The 15,000-nt window shown below is 44.9% G+C and overlaps 2 protein-coding genes across 4 annotated transcripts in view; one reads left to right on the top strand and one right to left on the bottom strand.

Moving 5' to 3' along the window:
• Positions 1-9,991, top strand: part of esr1 (estrogen receptor 1) — a 31,775-nt gene extending 21,784 nt beyond the window's left edge. For 2 of the 3 annotated variants that reach the window (XM_053675529.1, XM_017455330.3), the window contains exons 5-8: positions 870-1,008; positions 3,995-4,128; positions 4,479-4,662; positions 4,759-9,991. In XM_053675529.1, the coding sequence (XP_053531504.1) occupies positions 870-1,008; positions 3,995-4,128; positions 4,479-4,662; positions 4,759-5,044 (743 nt within the window). In that variant the 3' untranslated portion in view covers positions 5,045-9,991. 3 annotated transcript variants of the gene reach the window in all.
• The window catches only part of syne1a (spectrin repeat containing, nuclear envelope 1a), a 210,663-nt gene continuing 205,540 nt past the window's right edge, over positions 9,878-15,000 (bottom strand). Inside the window, exons 143-147 of the mRNA XM_053675608.1 lie at positions 14,611-14,739; positions 14,272-14,484; positions 13,761-13,853; positions 13,220-13,278; positions 9,878-10,880 (exon numbers count right to left, since the gene is read on the bottom strand). Of these exons, the coding sequence (XP_053531583.1) occupies positions 10,619-10,880; positions 13,220-13,278; positions 13,761-13,853; positions 14,272-14,484; positions 14,611-14,739 (756 nt within the window). The 3' untranslated portion in view covers positions 9,878-10,618. The remainder of the gene's footprint in view (positions 10,881-13,219; positions 13,279-13,760; positions 13,854-14,271; positions 14,485-14,610; positions 14,740-15,000) is intronic.

The raw sequence follows: 15,000 nt of genomic DNA, 5'->3' as shown, positions 1-15,000 counted from the left end.
AAAAAGTCTGCTTCGCAATGCTGCCATAATGTGGCCCTCCCTCATTTCTACATTTCAGGCTTCGGTTTACATTTTTACAACCCGGAAATAAGCTCCGCCCCCAGCCGAAAAAGAGCTGCTCAAGCGAAAAAAAGGCAACGTTCATAGTTTTAAAAAGGGGCGGGGGTTGCGGTGAGACTGTTAATGCTTTAATTGTAACTGCGACGCGTTTGTTCAGTTTAACACACAATTTTAAAGTTGCTGTCTGTAATTTTTAAGTGTTCTTTTCCTTTTTAAAAAATCCATAAAAACAGCTTTTGTGTCGGTCTCATCCGAACACATCTATTTTTCCTGTGTAATGGCTGCATCACACACACACACACACACACACACACACACACACACACACACACACACTGCAGATGTGGCTTCTATCCCTTTAAAGTCCCAGTGAAGTGCCTTGAAACACGCAGCGTTATCGGATGTGTTGATGTAATTTCTACTGAAACAGGAAGTTGGGGCGGGACATACGGAGTTGCTCCTCCCCCTTTTTAAATCGCCAATCACTCAACAACTTCAGCAAGGTGAATTTTATAACGTTGGAGGCGGAACACTTCAGATTCTGGAGAGCGTTCGATTGGAAAGAAACGCCGCAGAGAAGCTGAAGTGCGGAATGATGTCATCAAAGTTGTTGATGCGTATTGGTGGTAGAGAGAGTGTGTGCATTTTGAATGCGTATGTCTTCTAAATGCGAATTTTGTCATTGTTTTGGAGCGCACTAGCTTCTAGATAACCTTAAGGTTAACGTATTCATACTAATGGCTACAAAACTTCCGTATTGATTTCATGGGGACCGAATGAAACCTGCGTGTTTTTCTTCCGCCCTGCAGGATTCCAGGACCTCTCTCTGCATGACCAGGTACAGCTGTTGGAAAGCTCCTGGCTGGAGATTTTGATGATTGGTCTCATCTGGAGGTCCATCTACACACCTGGAAAACTCATCTTCGCTCAGGACCTCATCCTCGACAAGTAATGACCCAGATTTATTGTGTTTACTGCTCTCAAAACAAACAAACAAACAAATTTGCATTTAGAGTCTTAATGGTTTGTCCTTCTGGGGGACCCATTAAGGGTTCTATGGATGGATAACCGTGGATGGATGGATGGATAAGCCTAGGTGGATGGATGAATGGATTGATAACCATGGGTGTATGCATGCATGTATGTATGTATGGATGGATAGATGGATGAATGGATTGATAATCATGGATGGATGGATGGATGGATGGATGGATGAATGGATTGATAATCCTGGGTGGATGGATGAATGGATTGATAATCATGGATGGATGGATGGATGGATTGATGGATTGATAACCCCGGGTGTATGGATGGATGGATGGCTTGAAAACCTTGGGTGGATTAATGGATTAATGGATGGCTTGAAAACCCTTGGTGGATGATTGGATGGATTTGATAACCCTGGGTGGATGGATGGATGGATGGATGGATGGATGGATGGCTGGCTTGATAACCCTGGGTGGATGGATGGATGGATGGATTGATAACCCTGGGTGGATGGATGGATGGATTGATAAGCCTGGGTGGGTGGATGGATGGATGGATGGCTGGATTGATAACCCTGGGTGGATGGATGGATGGATAACCCTGGGTGGATGGATGGATGGATAACCCTGGGTGGATGGATGGATGGATGGATGGATCCTGCAGAATCCTACAAGTTGTTTTGGTTTGGTTGAATGAATGGATGAATAACCATGGATGGATGGATGGATGGATGGATGAATGGACGGACAAATTTGTTTGCATGAATGGATGTACAGATGAATCAATGAATGGATAAACAACCTTGCATGTATATACGATGAATCGACGGATTAATGGGTCACGACGGATGGATGGATGACCCTATATGTAGCTAAATGCGTGTATACCTTTTCACATGTCCTCACACACACAGTCTTTTTTTTTTTTCCAAACTCCACCAACCTTATAACCACTTCTATTCATTTCTCTTGCGGAAACTTGGGAAAGGTCCAAAACCGTCACCGTTGCGATGGAAACGAAATTTTCACCGGAAGATCGGAGTTAGTACCGAATTGATCAAATGTTATTGCATCATAGAACACAAGAGCCAATCAGGTGTCGGTATGCAGATGTAAGTATTTGAATGCCAGAGAACAAACCACGCCCACATATACATATTCATAAAAATCCAGCGTCGGTAAACACGAACATCAATCGTTTGCAGAAATGCCTCAAGTCCTTTATTACCGAATTTAAAATAAATGTGACGGTCATAAAAATGCATTTTTGGGTGACTGAGAATTTTACGTCGAGTTTTATATAGATGGAGACTAGATCGTCATGTTAGTCCCAGTCTTTCTTACTTATCCCAAGAGAGATATAAAATCCTCTCAAAATTGACAATAAAAGGAAATGACATCTGTGCATTGAGAACTTTCATTCTGCATTTTCATTTTCACCTGCCTCTCGACACGGCACTCATCCTTCTGCTGCTCAGGGACCTGCTTAATGTCACTGTGCTCTGCTGGCTTTTTTTTTCTTCTTCTTCTTCTTCTTCTTCTTCTTCTCCTCTCTCTCTCTATTTGTCTAGTTCTTGCTTATTTTCGTGATGATGATGCAGAAGTCCCGCTGTGTGCCGAGCATCTTGGAGGAAATTCGTATCCTATAAAATAGGATTGAATTATTATTATTAATGGGGGGGGGAAAAAAAAAAAAAAAAAAAAAAAAAAGATCTGGGCTGCAAGAAAGCCCAAGAATGCTATTAGCAAGAGAACGCCTAGCTGCTCTTGAAAAAGGCCATGTCACAGGTATATGTAATTAACCAGGATGTGGCCCTGGAGAGCGCTGGCGTCATCGCAGACCGAGGAGGAGAGAATCTGATTAAAAACAGGCAGGTACAGTCGAAGATGAAAAAAGGAGAGAGAGAGAGAGAGAGAGAGATATTCAGGTGGCATGGCATTAAAAGCAGACGAGAACGATGCGATGGGGGGGTTAAGAGCGTGGGAGCTGGGGAGAGAGATAACCTTTAATACTCCTTACAGGTACAACGTGTGCTCTCCGGCTAAAAGTAAACAATGTACTCAGCAGCGCTCGGGCCACGTCCTTTTTCCACGAGAAACCGAGCGAGACCACGTGAGAGGAGAGACGCACTCACACAGGCAGAACATTATGGCCGTTTATACCGCAGCGAGTCGGCTTCTCAGCTCTGATTGGTCAGAAGGTGTTTATTAATCCTCAGCAGCCCTGAAAGTAGTCAATCGACTTCAGGATGGTGAAGTATTTTTTCCTATAACGGCACGTGATTTGCCAACGATTGAATCTTTTTTATTTATTAAAGAACGACTCGTACGTTTTATCCATTTATGGTTACACTTCTTCTTTTTTTTTTTTTTCCTCTCTCTCTCTCTCTCTAAAAGTCAGTAAGATTTAAAAAACCTCTGATCGTAACTGGAGACTCCTTCCGTAAATGTTAAATGAATTCATCGATTACACACGGGGGTTTTTTTAAAAAACCTTTTTTTAGGGACCAAAGTCCCTGTGAATGAGCCGTTACTATGGAAACGATAGGGCATTTGCATAAACCTGTGATTTTCAGCTGCGCTACTGTCAGAGCCGCTGTTATAGAGAATGAATCAACACCTTCTGACCGATCAGAACTGAGCTTTCAGCACCGCTCACTGCGCTTTAAAATATCGTCGGCGTACGACAACGGCACGTAGACTTCCGATATACCGTAAGAATGCTTGAACGATCTAATGGGCAGTGGTGGTATAGCAGTTAAGGCTCTGGGTTACTGATCGGAAGGTCGGGGGTTCAAGCTGCCATCGTTGGGCCCTTGAGCAAGGCCCTTAACCCTGTCCGCTCCAGGGGGCGCTGTATCACGGCTGATAAAGTGGTAAATAAAGTAACGGTCTGTTTAGCAAACTACTGTGTGTGCTGTGTTTAAAGCCACCTCCTTGCCTTGTAGGAGTGAAGGAGAGTGTGTGGAGGGCATGGCTGAGATATTCGACATGCTGCTGGCCACAGTGGCCCGTTTCCGCACCCTCAAACTCAAGTCAGAGGAGTTTGTGTGTCTCAAAGCCATCATCCTGCTCAACTCTGGTGAGTACTTCAGCAAGGTCGCTACGAAACAGAAAGAATCATAGTTATAACGTCAAAACAAAACAAAACGACCCGTCAATTTCTAGACGCTCTAGCAATCTTGGCCTTAAAAGAGTTGTTCTGTGGTTTACGGTGTACGGATTAAAAAACACAGCAGCTGTTTTCTTTTAAGCTTTGCCAAATTAGCGATCACCTTTAGCGTGCTTTTAGATAAGACTGTTGCTTCTGTCGCTTTCTGTAAAGAAGCTCCAAAAGTGCTTCATAAATACATATCCTAAAGTTTTTGACTTCCAGAGAGAACTTCTTTACGGATATTTATCCTCAGATGTTTGTGTGCGTGTCGATTTTAGGTGCGTTTTCGTTCTGCTCCTCCCCCGTCGAGCCCCTGAGGGACGGCTTCATGGTGCAGTGCATGATGGATAACATCACGGATGCCCTCATATACTACATCAGCCAATCGGGAATCTCGGTGCAGCTCCAGTCCCGGCGTCAAGCCCAGCTCCTGCTTTTGCTCTCGCACATCAGACACATGAGGTAAAACGGCAGAGCGCGTAGAGAGACCGTACGAGGAACTTGCTAATCCGTTCCATTTTACTCTGACGTGTTTGTATCTCTCTGTTTGCCGTGAAGCTATAAAGGGATGGAACACCTGTACAGCATGAAGTGCAAGAACAAAGTTCCTCTGTATGACCTGCTGCTGGAGATGTTGGACGCGCATAGGCTCCGCCCCCTGGGCAAAGTGCCAAGGATCTGGGCCGATCGAGTGTCGTCTTCACCTACTACAACCGCCACAACCCCAACCACCAACACCACCACCACCACCACCACCACCACCCATCACCCCAGCAACGGCTCCACGTGTCCCGCAGACTTACCGTCCAACCCGCCGGGTCCCGGCCAAAGCCCCAGCCCATGAGCTGCTATACAGCGAGAGAATATAAACTGCTAACGCTATCCATCAGACAGAGCTGAATTCAATCAGGTCCCCTGACTGGGAAAGTGTCCTGAGTGATGATTTCGTTAACTTGGTTTCTTTCCTTTTAGCTGGATCGAGTCGTCGACGCTTCGACATGACACGCTTTCATGTCGTCAGACCGACAAGAGCAGCTTCTCCGACTTAAACGCGATTCGATCGCACCAGAGTTCTCTAGGAAGGAAGTGGGTCCCCGCATATCCTTTAAGAGCTAATAATAATAATAATAATAATAGTAATAGTAATAATTAAAATAACTACACTGCAAATTCGCCAAGACCCTTTCAGCCTTTATAGAAAAGTACCATTGTAGTTAGGCCAAATGTAAGGAATTTGAGATTTGTTGTCATCGTGACCGTGTACACAACGAGTCAGCGGATTAAGATAAATAATAATAATAATAATAATATAAAGATCTACATGGGGAAAGTTCTTTGTATTCAGATCCGCGTTACGCAGGTACTTAAGGTGATGTTCTGTGCTCCGTATTCTGTTTATGCAAATCTTAACTTTAAATTGAGATTTTTATCGAGTAGTAGCACGGGAGCTTCAAAAGCGTCCAGACCACCGCCTTTAAACACGGGCACTTTTCTTCAAACGGACGTAAGATTTCTCCTCCTCGAAAAGGATGGCAAATGGAAAAACGATGTAACTTAAAGGGAGCGAGGAAGCGTCAAAACGGCGGAAAAAGACTTGATCCATGAACGAGACGATGGAAAGCGCTGAAATAAATCTCAATAGTCCTCGTTGTAACGATGATCACGTCGATCACCGTAACCTGGTTTAATTGAACAATACGGCTCCCGCATTCATTATTCCCCCGTTTATAAAATAGCACTCGATCCAGCACGTCGCGTTTTTGTGCGTTTTCTTCGTTTCTAACCGCGCGCGCAATCGGACGAAAGGCGCCCGTGGAATCGTGGTACGTTCGCTAGACGGAGGCCTTTTTAATCGTTACTTTATTTTTTTTTCAAATTCTAATTTTAGTTGTTGGGTTAAGAAAACGGTTATATCTTTTGCTCTACCGTAATGGGATCATAAAGGATGAGCTAACGTAGCACTCGCGTGCTGATCAGAGCTCACTCGCGTGTCGATCCTAATTTCAGCCGTAATAATGTGGTCCTCGAGATGAGCAGCATCTCCGAGTAAGCTGCGTCTCGTCCGATCTCGTCCGTGTGGGATCAGTTATCAGAACGTACTTCAGGGTGTTTCAGTGTAACATTTTGTAGTTCCGTCAAACTAGACTTAAACTAGACTGCTTCTGACTTGAGCCCAGATCGCAGAGGGAAGTCCCACTGTGCCACACTTGTTTTAGTCAAACATTACTTTTTAATAATAGATCAATCCTGGTGAGTAGAAATGATTTAGAAAGCAACTTTTTATTATTATTTGTTTTAACCAGCTCCTTTTTTTTTTCTTGGTTTAGCCACACCCCCATGTTGACTTTCTCAGGACTTACCAGTCCTCTTTTGAACTTGAAAAACAAAAAACTTGTGTCCCAGTGGACTGTTTTTCTTCCTTCTTTCCCCTTGTATTGTTACCGTCTTCAGCGAGACATTGTGTTTGCAGTAGCATTTTGCCGCCTCGACGCACAACGCAACCAGTCACAAGAACGAGCCAGTCTCTGTTTTGTGTGTTTTTTTTTGTTGTTGTAAAAATATGAACTATGGTTTCAAAAGGAACCTGAACTTTTGAGGGCTTGCATTGTACAGTAGTCATCAAAATTAGATCGGACACCTTTAAGTGCTCTCTAAACGTCTGAGGGAAAGAGGTTAAAATACGTTAAAAAGCGCCTCCCCTTCTGCAGGACACTACATGGTCCTAAAGCCAGTCGGACCGTCTGAAGCTTCTGGCACGTGTACTCGTGACCCTATTCTTTCAGTCACTATCCACAGCTCATGGTGAGGACAGGGATGAGAGTTGACCAGTAGACAGGAAGCTTCATCCCCAAACTGAGCTCCTACTGTAACGCTGCTACTGACTTGATGCATTTGATACACTCTCTCTTTTCCATTCTTTTTCCACCACTACTGGTATAAGATCCCAAAGTATGTAAACTCCTCCAGCAGCGGGAAGGTCTCTCTCCTCACTTGATGAGAAGGCCCTCCTCTTTTTTTGGGAGACTCAGACAATGAGGTGGTGATTTTTCAACCCTGATGCGTCATACTCGGCAGCAAAACATTCGTGTGTATGCCGGAGATACACTTCGGATGGTGCCGAGAAAACATCACCCTATCCCCCCACCACCACCACCAAAATGCACACCTCTTCAACCATGGCTGCTCCTTGATTTCCTGTGCATGAAACCCAGAAACAGATGTGGAGATGGGACACCCTTGACAACATCCAACAACCACCTTAAACGCAAGCACAACTCCTACTGTGCACCTACAGAGACCGAATCGTACCAAGTAGCAACCCAGATACCCTGTACTCCTGCACTACCTCCCACCACAAATGTCCAGCCCACCAATCATAGGCGTTTTCCAAATAAATACATGTAGACTGGATAAACATATGACCGTGACCCCTCACAAAGCACTGCCCCAGTCCTCCATGACTTTGAAAGGCGTGTTAACCACACACTCCTACCCCTGTCCAGTGTCTTCAATGTCCCCAGATAAATCTCCTCCACCATTGCAGCCTTGCCACTATGAAGCTTTTAGGGATTTTGAGAACTTCCATCTGAAGGGAGGGCATGTCCACTAGGTTCAGGAGTTTGTCAGAGTGCTCCATCCATCACTTCAAAATATCCCGAGTAGAGGTTGACACTAACTGGCACTTGCTTAGCAGAATTTATGCACGGTTTCATTTCCCCTTTCAGAGGCACCAAATGGTCTGCCAGAACATCTTTGACACCAAACACCTCTATTGCAGAAGCTTCCACTTCAGTAACTGCTTTTGCTGCACCCCCTTCTGGCTCCCCTGTGCCTCTCAATTGAATCAGTAGAGCCCTCCATGAGCATTTCTTGGCCTCGTTCTTCAGAACTGATGTCCACAAGTGCATCCTAGGATTACTACCACGACGGACACTGACTGTCTTCTGGCCGCAGCTTCTTGCAGCAGGGTGTGTGGTCGAGGATATGAACATGGTCCATTCAGATTCAGTGTGTCCAGACTTCACTTGGTACAAGTGGAGAAGACCTTTCAGAGGTGGGAATAAATTAATCTCTCACTGAACCAAATAATTTCAAGCAACCCAAATGTCCAAGACATACGGCCTCAAGTCTGATGATATGGTCATAAAATCACTCGTTGACCTTTGGCCCAAGGTGCTCTGGTACCACATACACCTTGCAATTATTAGACTTCTTTGCAAGCCAAGGAGTATCCTAGACTAAGTACTGAGGTCCCCTAGTAGCACTATGGATTCAGCAGCAAGTATTATCTCAAACATGTTAAGGCGTTGGGTTACTGATCAGACGGTCAAGGGGTTCAAACCCCAACACCGCCAAGCTGCCACTGTCGGGACCTCGAGCAAGGTCCTTAATCCTCTCCGCCCCAGCAGTGCCATATCAAGACCCTGCACTCTGTCTCCAACTCCTATGAAGCTGGAACATGCGAAGAGAAGAATTTGACTGTACCGTAATGTAACGTATGTGCATATACGTGACAAATAAAGGCTTTCTATTCCAAATACTTTCGTGCGTATGCAGAAACAGCAGCCAGAGTTTTTCTTCCCGAGACTCCAACCCATTAACAGACCCCCCCCCCCCCCCCCCCCCCCACCACACCCAAACCTCTTTTCTACCTGGAAAAACTCCCAAGGCCTCCAGCCTGGGACCGTCGAGTATCCCCACGCTATCTTCCCCCTGCATTCCAGAGTAGGAGAGAGACCACCCCCAATCGAAACACATGGAACCTGAGCTCATACTGCGTCTATATCTTTTGCTCCCACACAATAACTCGGGGTCTTTCCCTGCCAGTACAATGACATTCCACCTTCCCAAAGGTCTAGTCTGAGGCCTTGACCCTCAAGAGCCCACAAGAGGGCTTCACGTCACCATTGCGGGCGGATCTTGACTTGGTTACGTGGGTGGCCCAGTCACCAGTTCCTCGCCTATGGACACCACCCCCAGATCTGGCGGTCCTAGTAACGATAATCCAGGAAAGGTGCGGAAGTTTGTTTGTTTGTTTTTTGAACATTTCAAGGGTGTCTTTAGGATCCCTTTTTCTCCGAGTTACCAAGGTGTGCGTCACTGAGAACATTAATTTTCCCACAAGCCCCTTCAGGTTGATGGTTAAGGCGGCACATCTTTCTGAGCGGAGCACAGTCAAAGCTGAGCCGGATAAGTGGTGAACCGCACTTTTAAGTCTTTTTATTTGTTAAATACTTATTATCCTGAACGGTTACCGCACTGTGGCGCCACATCCTGCTGTACAAACCTGGTGTTTGATTTAGACTGTGTACTTGTAATGAACACGAGCTAGGTACAGTACTGTGGAATAAACTTCTGCCACAGTTAAAGGTCCTAAGTTAAAATGTCACACTTGTATTCGGGTTTTAAATTCAAAAATGTTCTCTGTATGTTTGAAATAACGTATGACTTATTATTGCACTATACCGATGATTGATTATAGTTGTTCGCATAATGCCTGTATTTTAAACACAAGTGTAGCTTGAAACCCGGCAAACTCTTTTTGCATAGCTTTTGTTAGGCGGAGAATTTCAAACCTTGTTTGTTTGATTGACATTTGTGATTTCAGCTTGTTTATAATACCGTAAAAGAGGAAACACAGGTCGGTGGAGGAAAAAACACGCGCACACAACTAATATGTATATATTAATCAGAAAGGCCTTCTTTACTGCCAGTGTTAATAAACTGTACACTCATAAATAAGCACTGACGATTTCATAATGGATGTTTTATACTTTTTTTTTTTTTTTTTTTTTAAACAACCTAGTGAGCTACTAGTATTTAGAGAAAACAAAACGCTTGGCTCGTACAGACGAGTAACTATCAGTGATTGTTTAGTGTTAAAAATAAAAAAAAATTTAAAAAATGCATCAACCGCATGCCGTGAGTAAAGTTTAAAAAAAACAACAACAAAAAAAACAAAAAACTGAAATAAATACAACATATTTTAAAGGGCATTCAAATACTTATCAAAATCACGTTACGTGAAATTTCATATAGCTTTTTGTATCTCAAATACAATCTTTAAATGAAAAAATAAATTTTCACAAAGTAAGCAAACGGCGTTGGCGATTTCGCTGGACGGTTCAAGTGCAGTACCTTTTAAAATACGCTCGAGTCAGTGCTATAAAAAGTCTGATGAACTTTTTCCCCGAAGGATCCCGGTCGGGTTTCGGTTAAGGATCAGATCGTCGTTACACTTCTGATTGCAATCAATAATTTAAAGTTTAAAAAAAAAAAAAAAAAAAAAATATCAAACTAGCAGCGGTATTTACCTGTACATGGATAATATTCAAATAATCAACTTTGGCTAATAGACAGTCTTATGAATTCACTTCATATTGTCCCGCCTCCTGTGGGACGTGTGTGGGGGTGGGGCTCAAATGGGTGGGGGTCCGTTGGTGTAGCGCAGCATGGGGTGGAAGGAGCGGGCGAAGTTGTTGTGGTTGGCGCAGCTGTAATCCTCCTCAGTGATGGGCACCAGACACGCCAAACCCACGATGAGCAGCAGCAGGAGCTGCAGAGGCAGAGCCGCCCGCAGGACCCGCAGCAGGAAGGGCTGGCAGCGAGCCGCAGCAGCGCCACCGCGTGGCCCGGAGGAACCACAGCGAGAGGAAGCGCACGCAGAAACCCCGGGGGACCTGAACACGAGAGCGACACGTTAATGCTCATCAGCCGGCGATGCGTTAATGAAATGAAATGTGTAACGTTATTGGTGGAAATTCATGTCCGGAAATTTTATTTTATTTTTATTTTTTAAAAGCATCAACTGAAAAACTACAAAGTAATGAAAAAAATCGTTTCAATACAGAGCCGCGGGCTAAAAAGCAACAACGTTAAATATAAACGATTAAACATGCCCTGCATGTTGAGCGGGATGTCATGGTATCGGGTAAAACAATTCCTGGAATAGTTCCTCTTCTGAAAATCGTAAAGAGGAAAAGAAAAAAAAAAAAGGGAATTACACTTCCGGGTTTCAGCCAGAAACTTTTAGTTTAGTTAAAATCTACTGTTCTTAAGAACCCGCATTATAAAGTGGGAGTTATTTACTAATTAGGTAGGTGACCTCCATTACGACTGACTTTACTGTTGGCTTGATAAAGCCTGTCTGAAAGTTTCGAATAGTTATCAGTTTGAAATCCGAAGGTAATGTGCAGTTTTAAGAAAGAGAGCCAGATAGACAGGGTGCCAATACTTGTAGAGTTGATTGGATAGATAGATAGGGTGCCAATACTCAGAGTTGATTGGACAGATAGATAGATAGATAGGGTGCCAATACTCAGAGTTGATTGGACAGATAGATAGATAGGGTGCCAATACTCAGAGTTGATTGGCTAGATAACTAGATAGATAGGGTGCCAATACTTGTAGAGTTGATTGGATAGATAGATAGATAGATAGATAGATAGATAGATAGGGTGCCAATACTCAGAGTTGATTGGCTAGATAACTAGATAGATAGGGTGCCAATACTTGTAGAGTTGATTGGATGGATGGTTAGATTTTTTAAAAACTTTTTTTAATACAAAAAGTGACTAATTTCCCCTTCTACTTAAACGCTCATTAAATTGTGAGTAAAAAAAAAAAGAACAGTGCATTCCTCTGCCTGAGCTTAGCAGCCCTTAATTAGCAGCCCTTAATTAGCAGCCCTTAATTAGCAGCCCTTAATTAACAGCCCTTAATTACCCGCATTATAAAGTGGGAGTTATTTACTAAAGTAAACTTCAGTAGCATTACATAATAATTGTTCTCTCACAGAAATGTCTCATTCCTGAGTGCAGTAAGCGGTTCACCGATACACACCACCGAGGCCAAAACGTTAAGGCAACAGCGTAAACATCAAACCGAATTTCCGTTCAGACATCTCTCTAAAATGTTCCATGCACACCGTTACTTCCTGCATGCAATAAGGGGTTTCAGGAACGAGCATGTTTAACCACAAAGTACAGCTTGATGTAAAAAAAAAAAAAACAAAAGAAGGAAATAAATAGAAGTCAGTTGGGACTTTGAGCATCAACAAACTGTCTATGAAGAGTGGATTTATAAATCTACATCTACGCTGTAGTCTGGGGAATAATACTCAATACTCGAGTACTCGATATTAATGATAGAAAACAAAGGACTAACTGCGTTATGGATCAAACTAGCTGGTGTGGGTTTAAAAATTTGCTTCGAATACATGTATTTCTGGACGCCGCAGCGAGAGCTGTTGCTGCACAAAGTCCCGAATACGCAGCAGAGCAAACCACAACCAACGCAACATATAATCAGCTGAAAAACACAAAGACGGAAGGAGTGTTTCCAGTCTGAAATAACGAATCCGACATGTTTCGTGTCGACTCTAGGCAGGAAGGAGCGGGACGATGGAGCTGAATTAAACTGAGTCAGGTAGTGAGGTATTCTCACTTTCTTTAATCTACAATTACCGGCTGCGAAGATGTCACGGTTGTACGCTACGGTGCTCTTTTTTTAAAAGAAAACGTGGCTCGGAGTGGGCGTGGTTCCGAGAGGGCGTGGCCGGGAGTGGGCGTGGCTCTGGGAATTCCCGGAGGACGTGGCGGTTCGTCGTAACGAGGCAGCTCTCACACTAGCATTATGCTGTTCGTTATTAAAAAGTGAACAGGCTTACGCAAAGTTCTAACCGGTACGAGAGACGATACGATACATCTCGTGCAGGCGAAAATGAACCCGGACACGTTTCTATTTTCGAACGGATTAAGACGCTGCGTGCGTGTTCTCCGGTCGAACTCGTAGCAGCGTAGAAACGGAATAAACAGCTGCGCATTCGACAGTAAAATGAAACATGGCTACATTCGTGCTGCCGGGTCTAAGCACGAGTTCCACTCCAGCTACTGCACAAAAAGACCTGGAAGTAGCCAGATCTTCATCTGTGTGTGTGTGTGTGTGTGTGTGTGTGTGTGTGTGTGTGTTTCTGCTGTGTTCATCATCATCATGGTTCTAGAGTCCAGGAGAGAGGTACCTGTGGTGCGGCAGGCTGGCCGAGGATGCTGCTCCTGACACATTACATTTGCTCCGTAGCTGTTGTGCAATGAGCAAAAGGAGAAGGGAGGGAGGGAGGGATGGAGGGAGGAGGGGAGGGTAAAAAAAGAAAGAAAGAATGTTTCAGTCCAAGCAAATAAAGACAAAGCTTGTAGGTCACAAGCAGAGGCATAAAGCTGGCAGTCAATCATACCATCGATAACAAACAAACAAACAAACAAACAAAAACAAAAAAGCAAAGGAACTCAGCAAAGTGAGGATGATTCGCTGTCAAATAAAAAGGCGCAAGAAAGCTGGCTTTCCAGAGCAGACGTGATTTAACTCACTCACAACGAGGTCTCGGCCGGAAAGCCAGAGTTTTCTTGTCCGATCTTGTTCTCACAAAATAAAATAAACATTTACGAAAAATAAACCAAAAAAAAAACCACGAAGCGTCCATGCAGGTCTTCGATTCGGGTTACATACGGAATCCCAGCTCCGACAGTTAATCACAAGGAGAGGTGAGTGAGGGATCGGGTTACCGTGTGATGCTGGACAGGGACGCTGACCACAGACACGGGACTGGCCGATCCGGACGAGTCCGCGTCGTCGACCGCAGCCCACGCCGACGGCACCTGCGGGGCAGCGAGTCGCGTTAATCGTGAGCTCTTCTCGTCGCCGTTCACTCCTCTGACAATCCCTCGTAAGACTAACCCACGCTTTGTAAATTCTGCGTTTCACACCCGGTTTCACGGCGAGACGTTAGAGGAGAGCGAGCGCTTCTGCTCGCTTTATAGAAGATGAGATACAGAGTAACCGTTCCAGATGCATACAGATGTTATCTGTAAATGATTACTCACGCGGTGGATCGGAATGGGATTCAAATCCTAGAACCGACCTGCTAGCGGTGATGTTACCCCTCCGTATGTCGGACTAATCCCGCCGGAATATTTATGAAACCGACAGGCTGCTGTGTTCGGAGCCGGTCGTAACGAGCTAGCGACTGGACAATTCGAATGGTATCGATAATGAACGATGGTTTTAAAGACTGACGTGTGTGTCTCCTGAGGTCCGGAGCCGTCTCTCCAGCAGCTGCAGGTCGGAGGTGACGGCGTTGAGCAGCAGGCGGAGGCGGTTCCCGATGACGTGCACTCGCTCCTGCGCCTCCAGACTCTCGCTGCCCTGCGACTGCACCAGCAGCTGCACCGACAGCTCCTGCAGGCCGCTCACGCTGCGCTCCGTCTCACGCAGCTCCTGCTCGATTTTCTGCACACACACACACACACACACACACACACACACACACACACACACACACAGCCCAACTGAGTCTGATTCTATCCTCCACACTTATTTTACACTTAGTGTCGTGTGTCGGTGCGAGTGTGTCACCTGTAACGCTCTGTAATGGGCTCGGAGTGTGTGATGGTCCAGTCCCGTCGCGATGGGAACGATTTGGTTCCTCCTCCGGTCGATGTTCTCTAACCAGAGCAGGAGGCCGTGACTCAGCTCGTGGAACTCCTGTGAGAATAGTGCGGAATAACAATAAAATCTGTCCAGAGAAGGAGCTCATTAACCTTCCGAAAGCCGTGATTAACGAACCGCCGAACGAGTGCTGGTACGAAATTACACGGCCATCGAACTCTCCATTCTGATTGGACAGAAGGTGTTTAAGTTTCTGTAACAGCAGCGACGACATTCGTGCAGCTGCAAAGCGCAGGTTTACATCACTGAGCTCGTCCTCATACACCAGCGTTTCTATAGTAACAGCGTTTCTTTAGC

The sequence above is a fragment of the Ictalurus punctatus genome, chromosome 25, assembly GCF_001660625.3.
Source record: "Ictalurus punctatus breed USDA103 chromosome 25, Coco_2.0, whole genome shotgun sequence".
In the NCBI taxonomy this organism is placed as follows: domain Eukaryota; kingdom Metazoa; phylum Chordata; class Actinopteri; order Siluriformes; family Ictaluridae; genus Ictalurus; species Ictalurus punctatus.
This window is presented reverse-complemented; position numbering and strand designations above follow the sequence as displayed.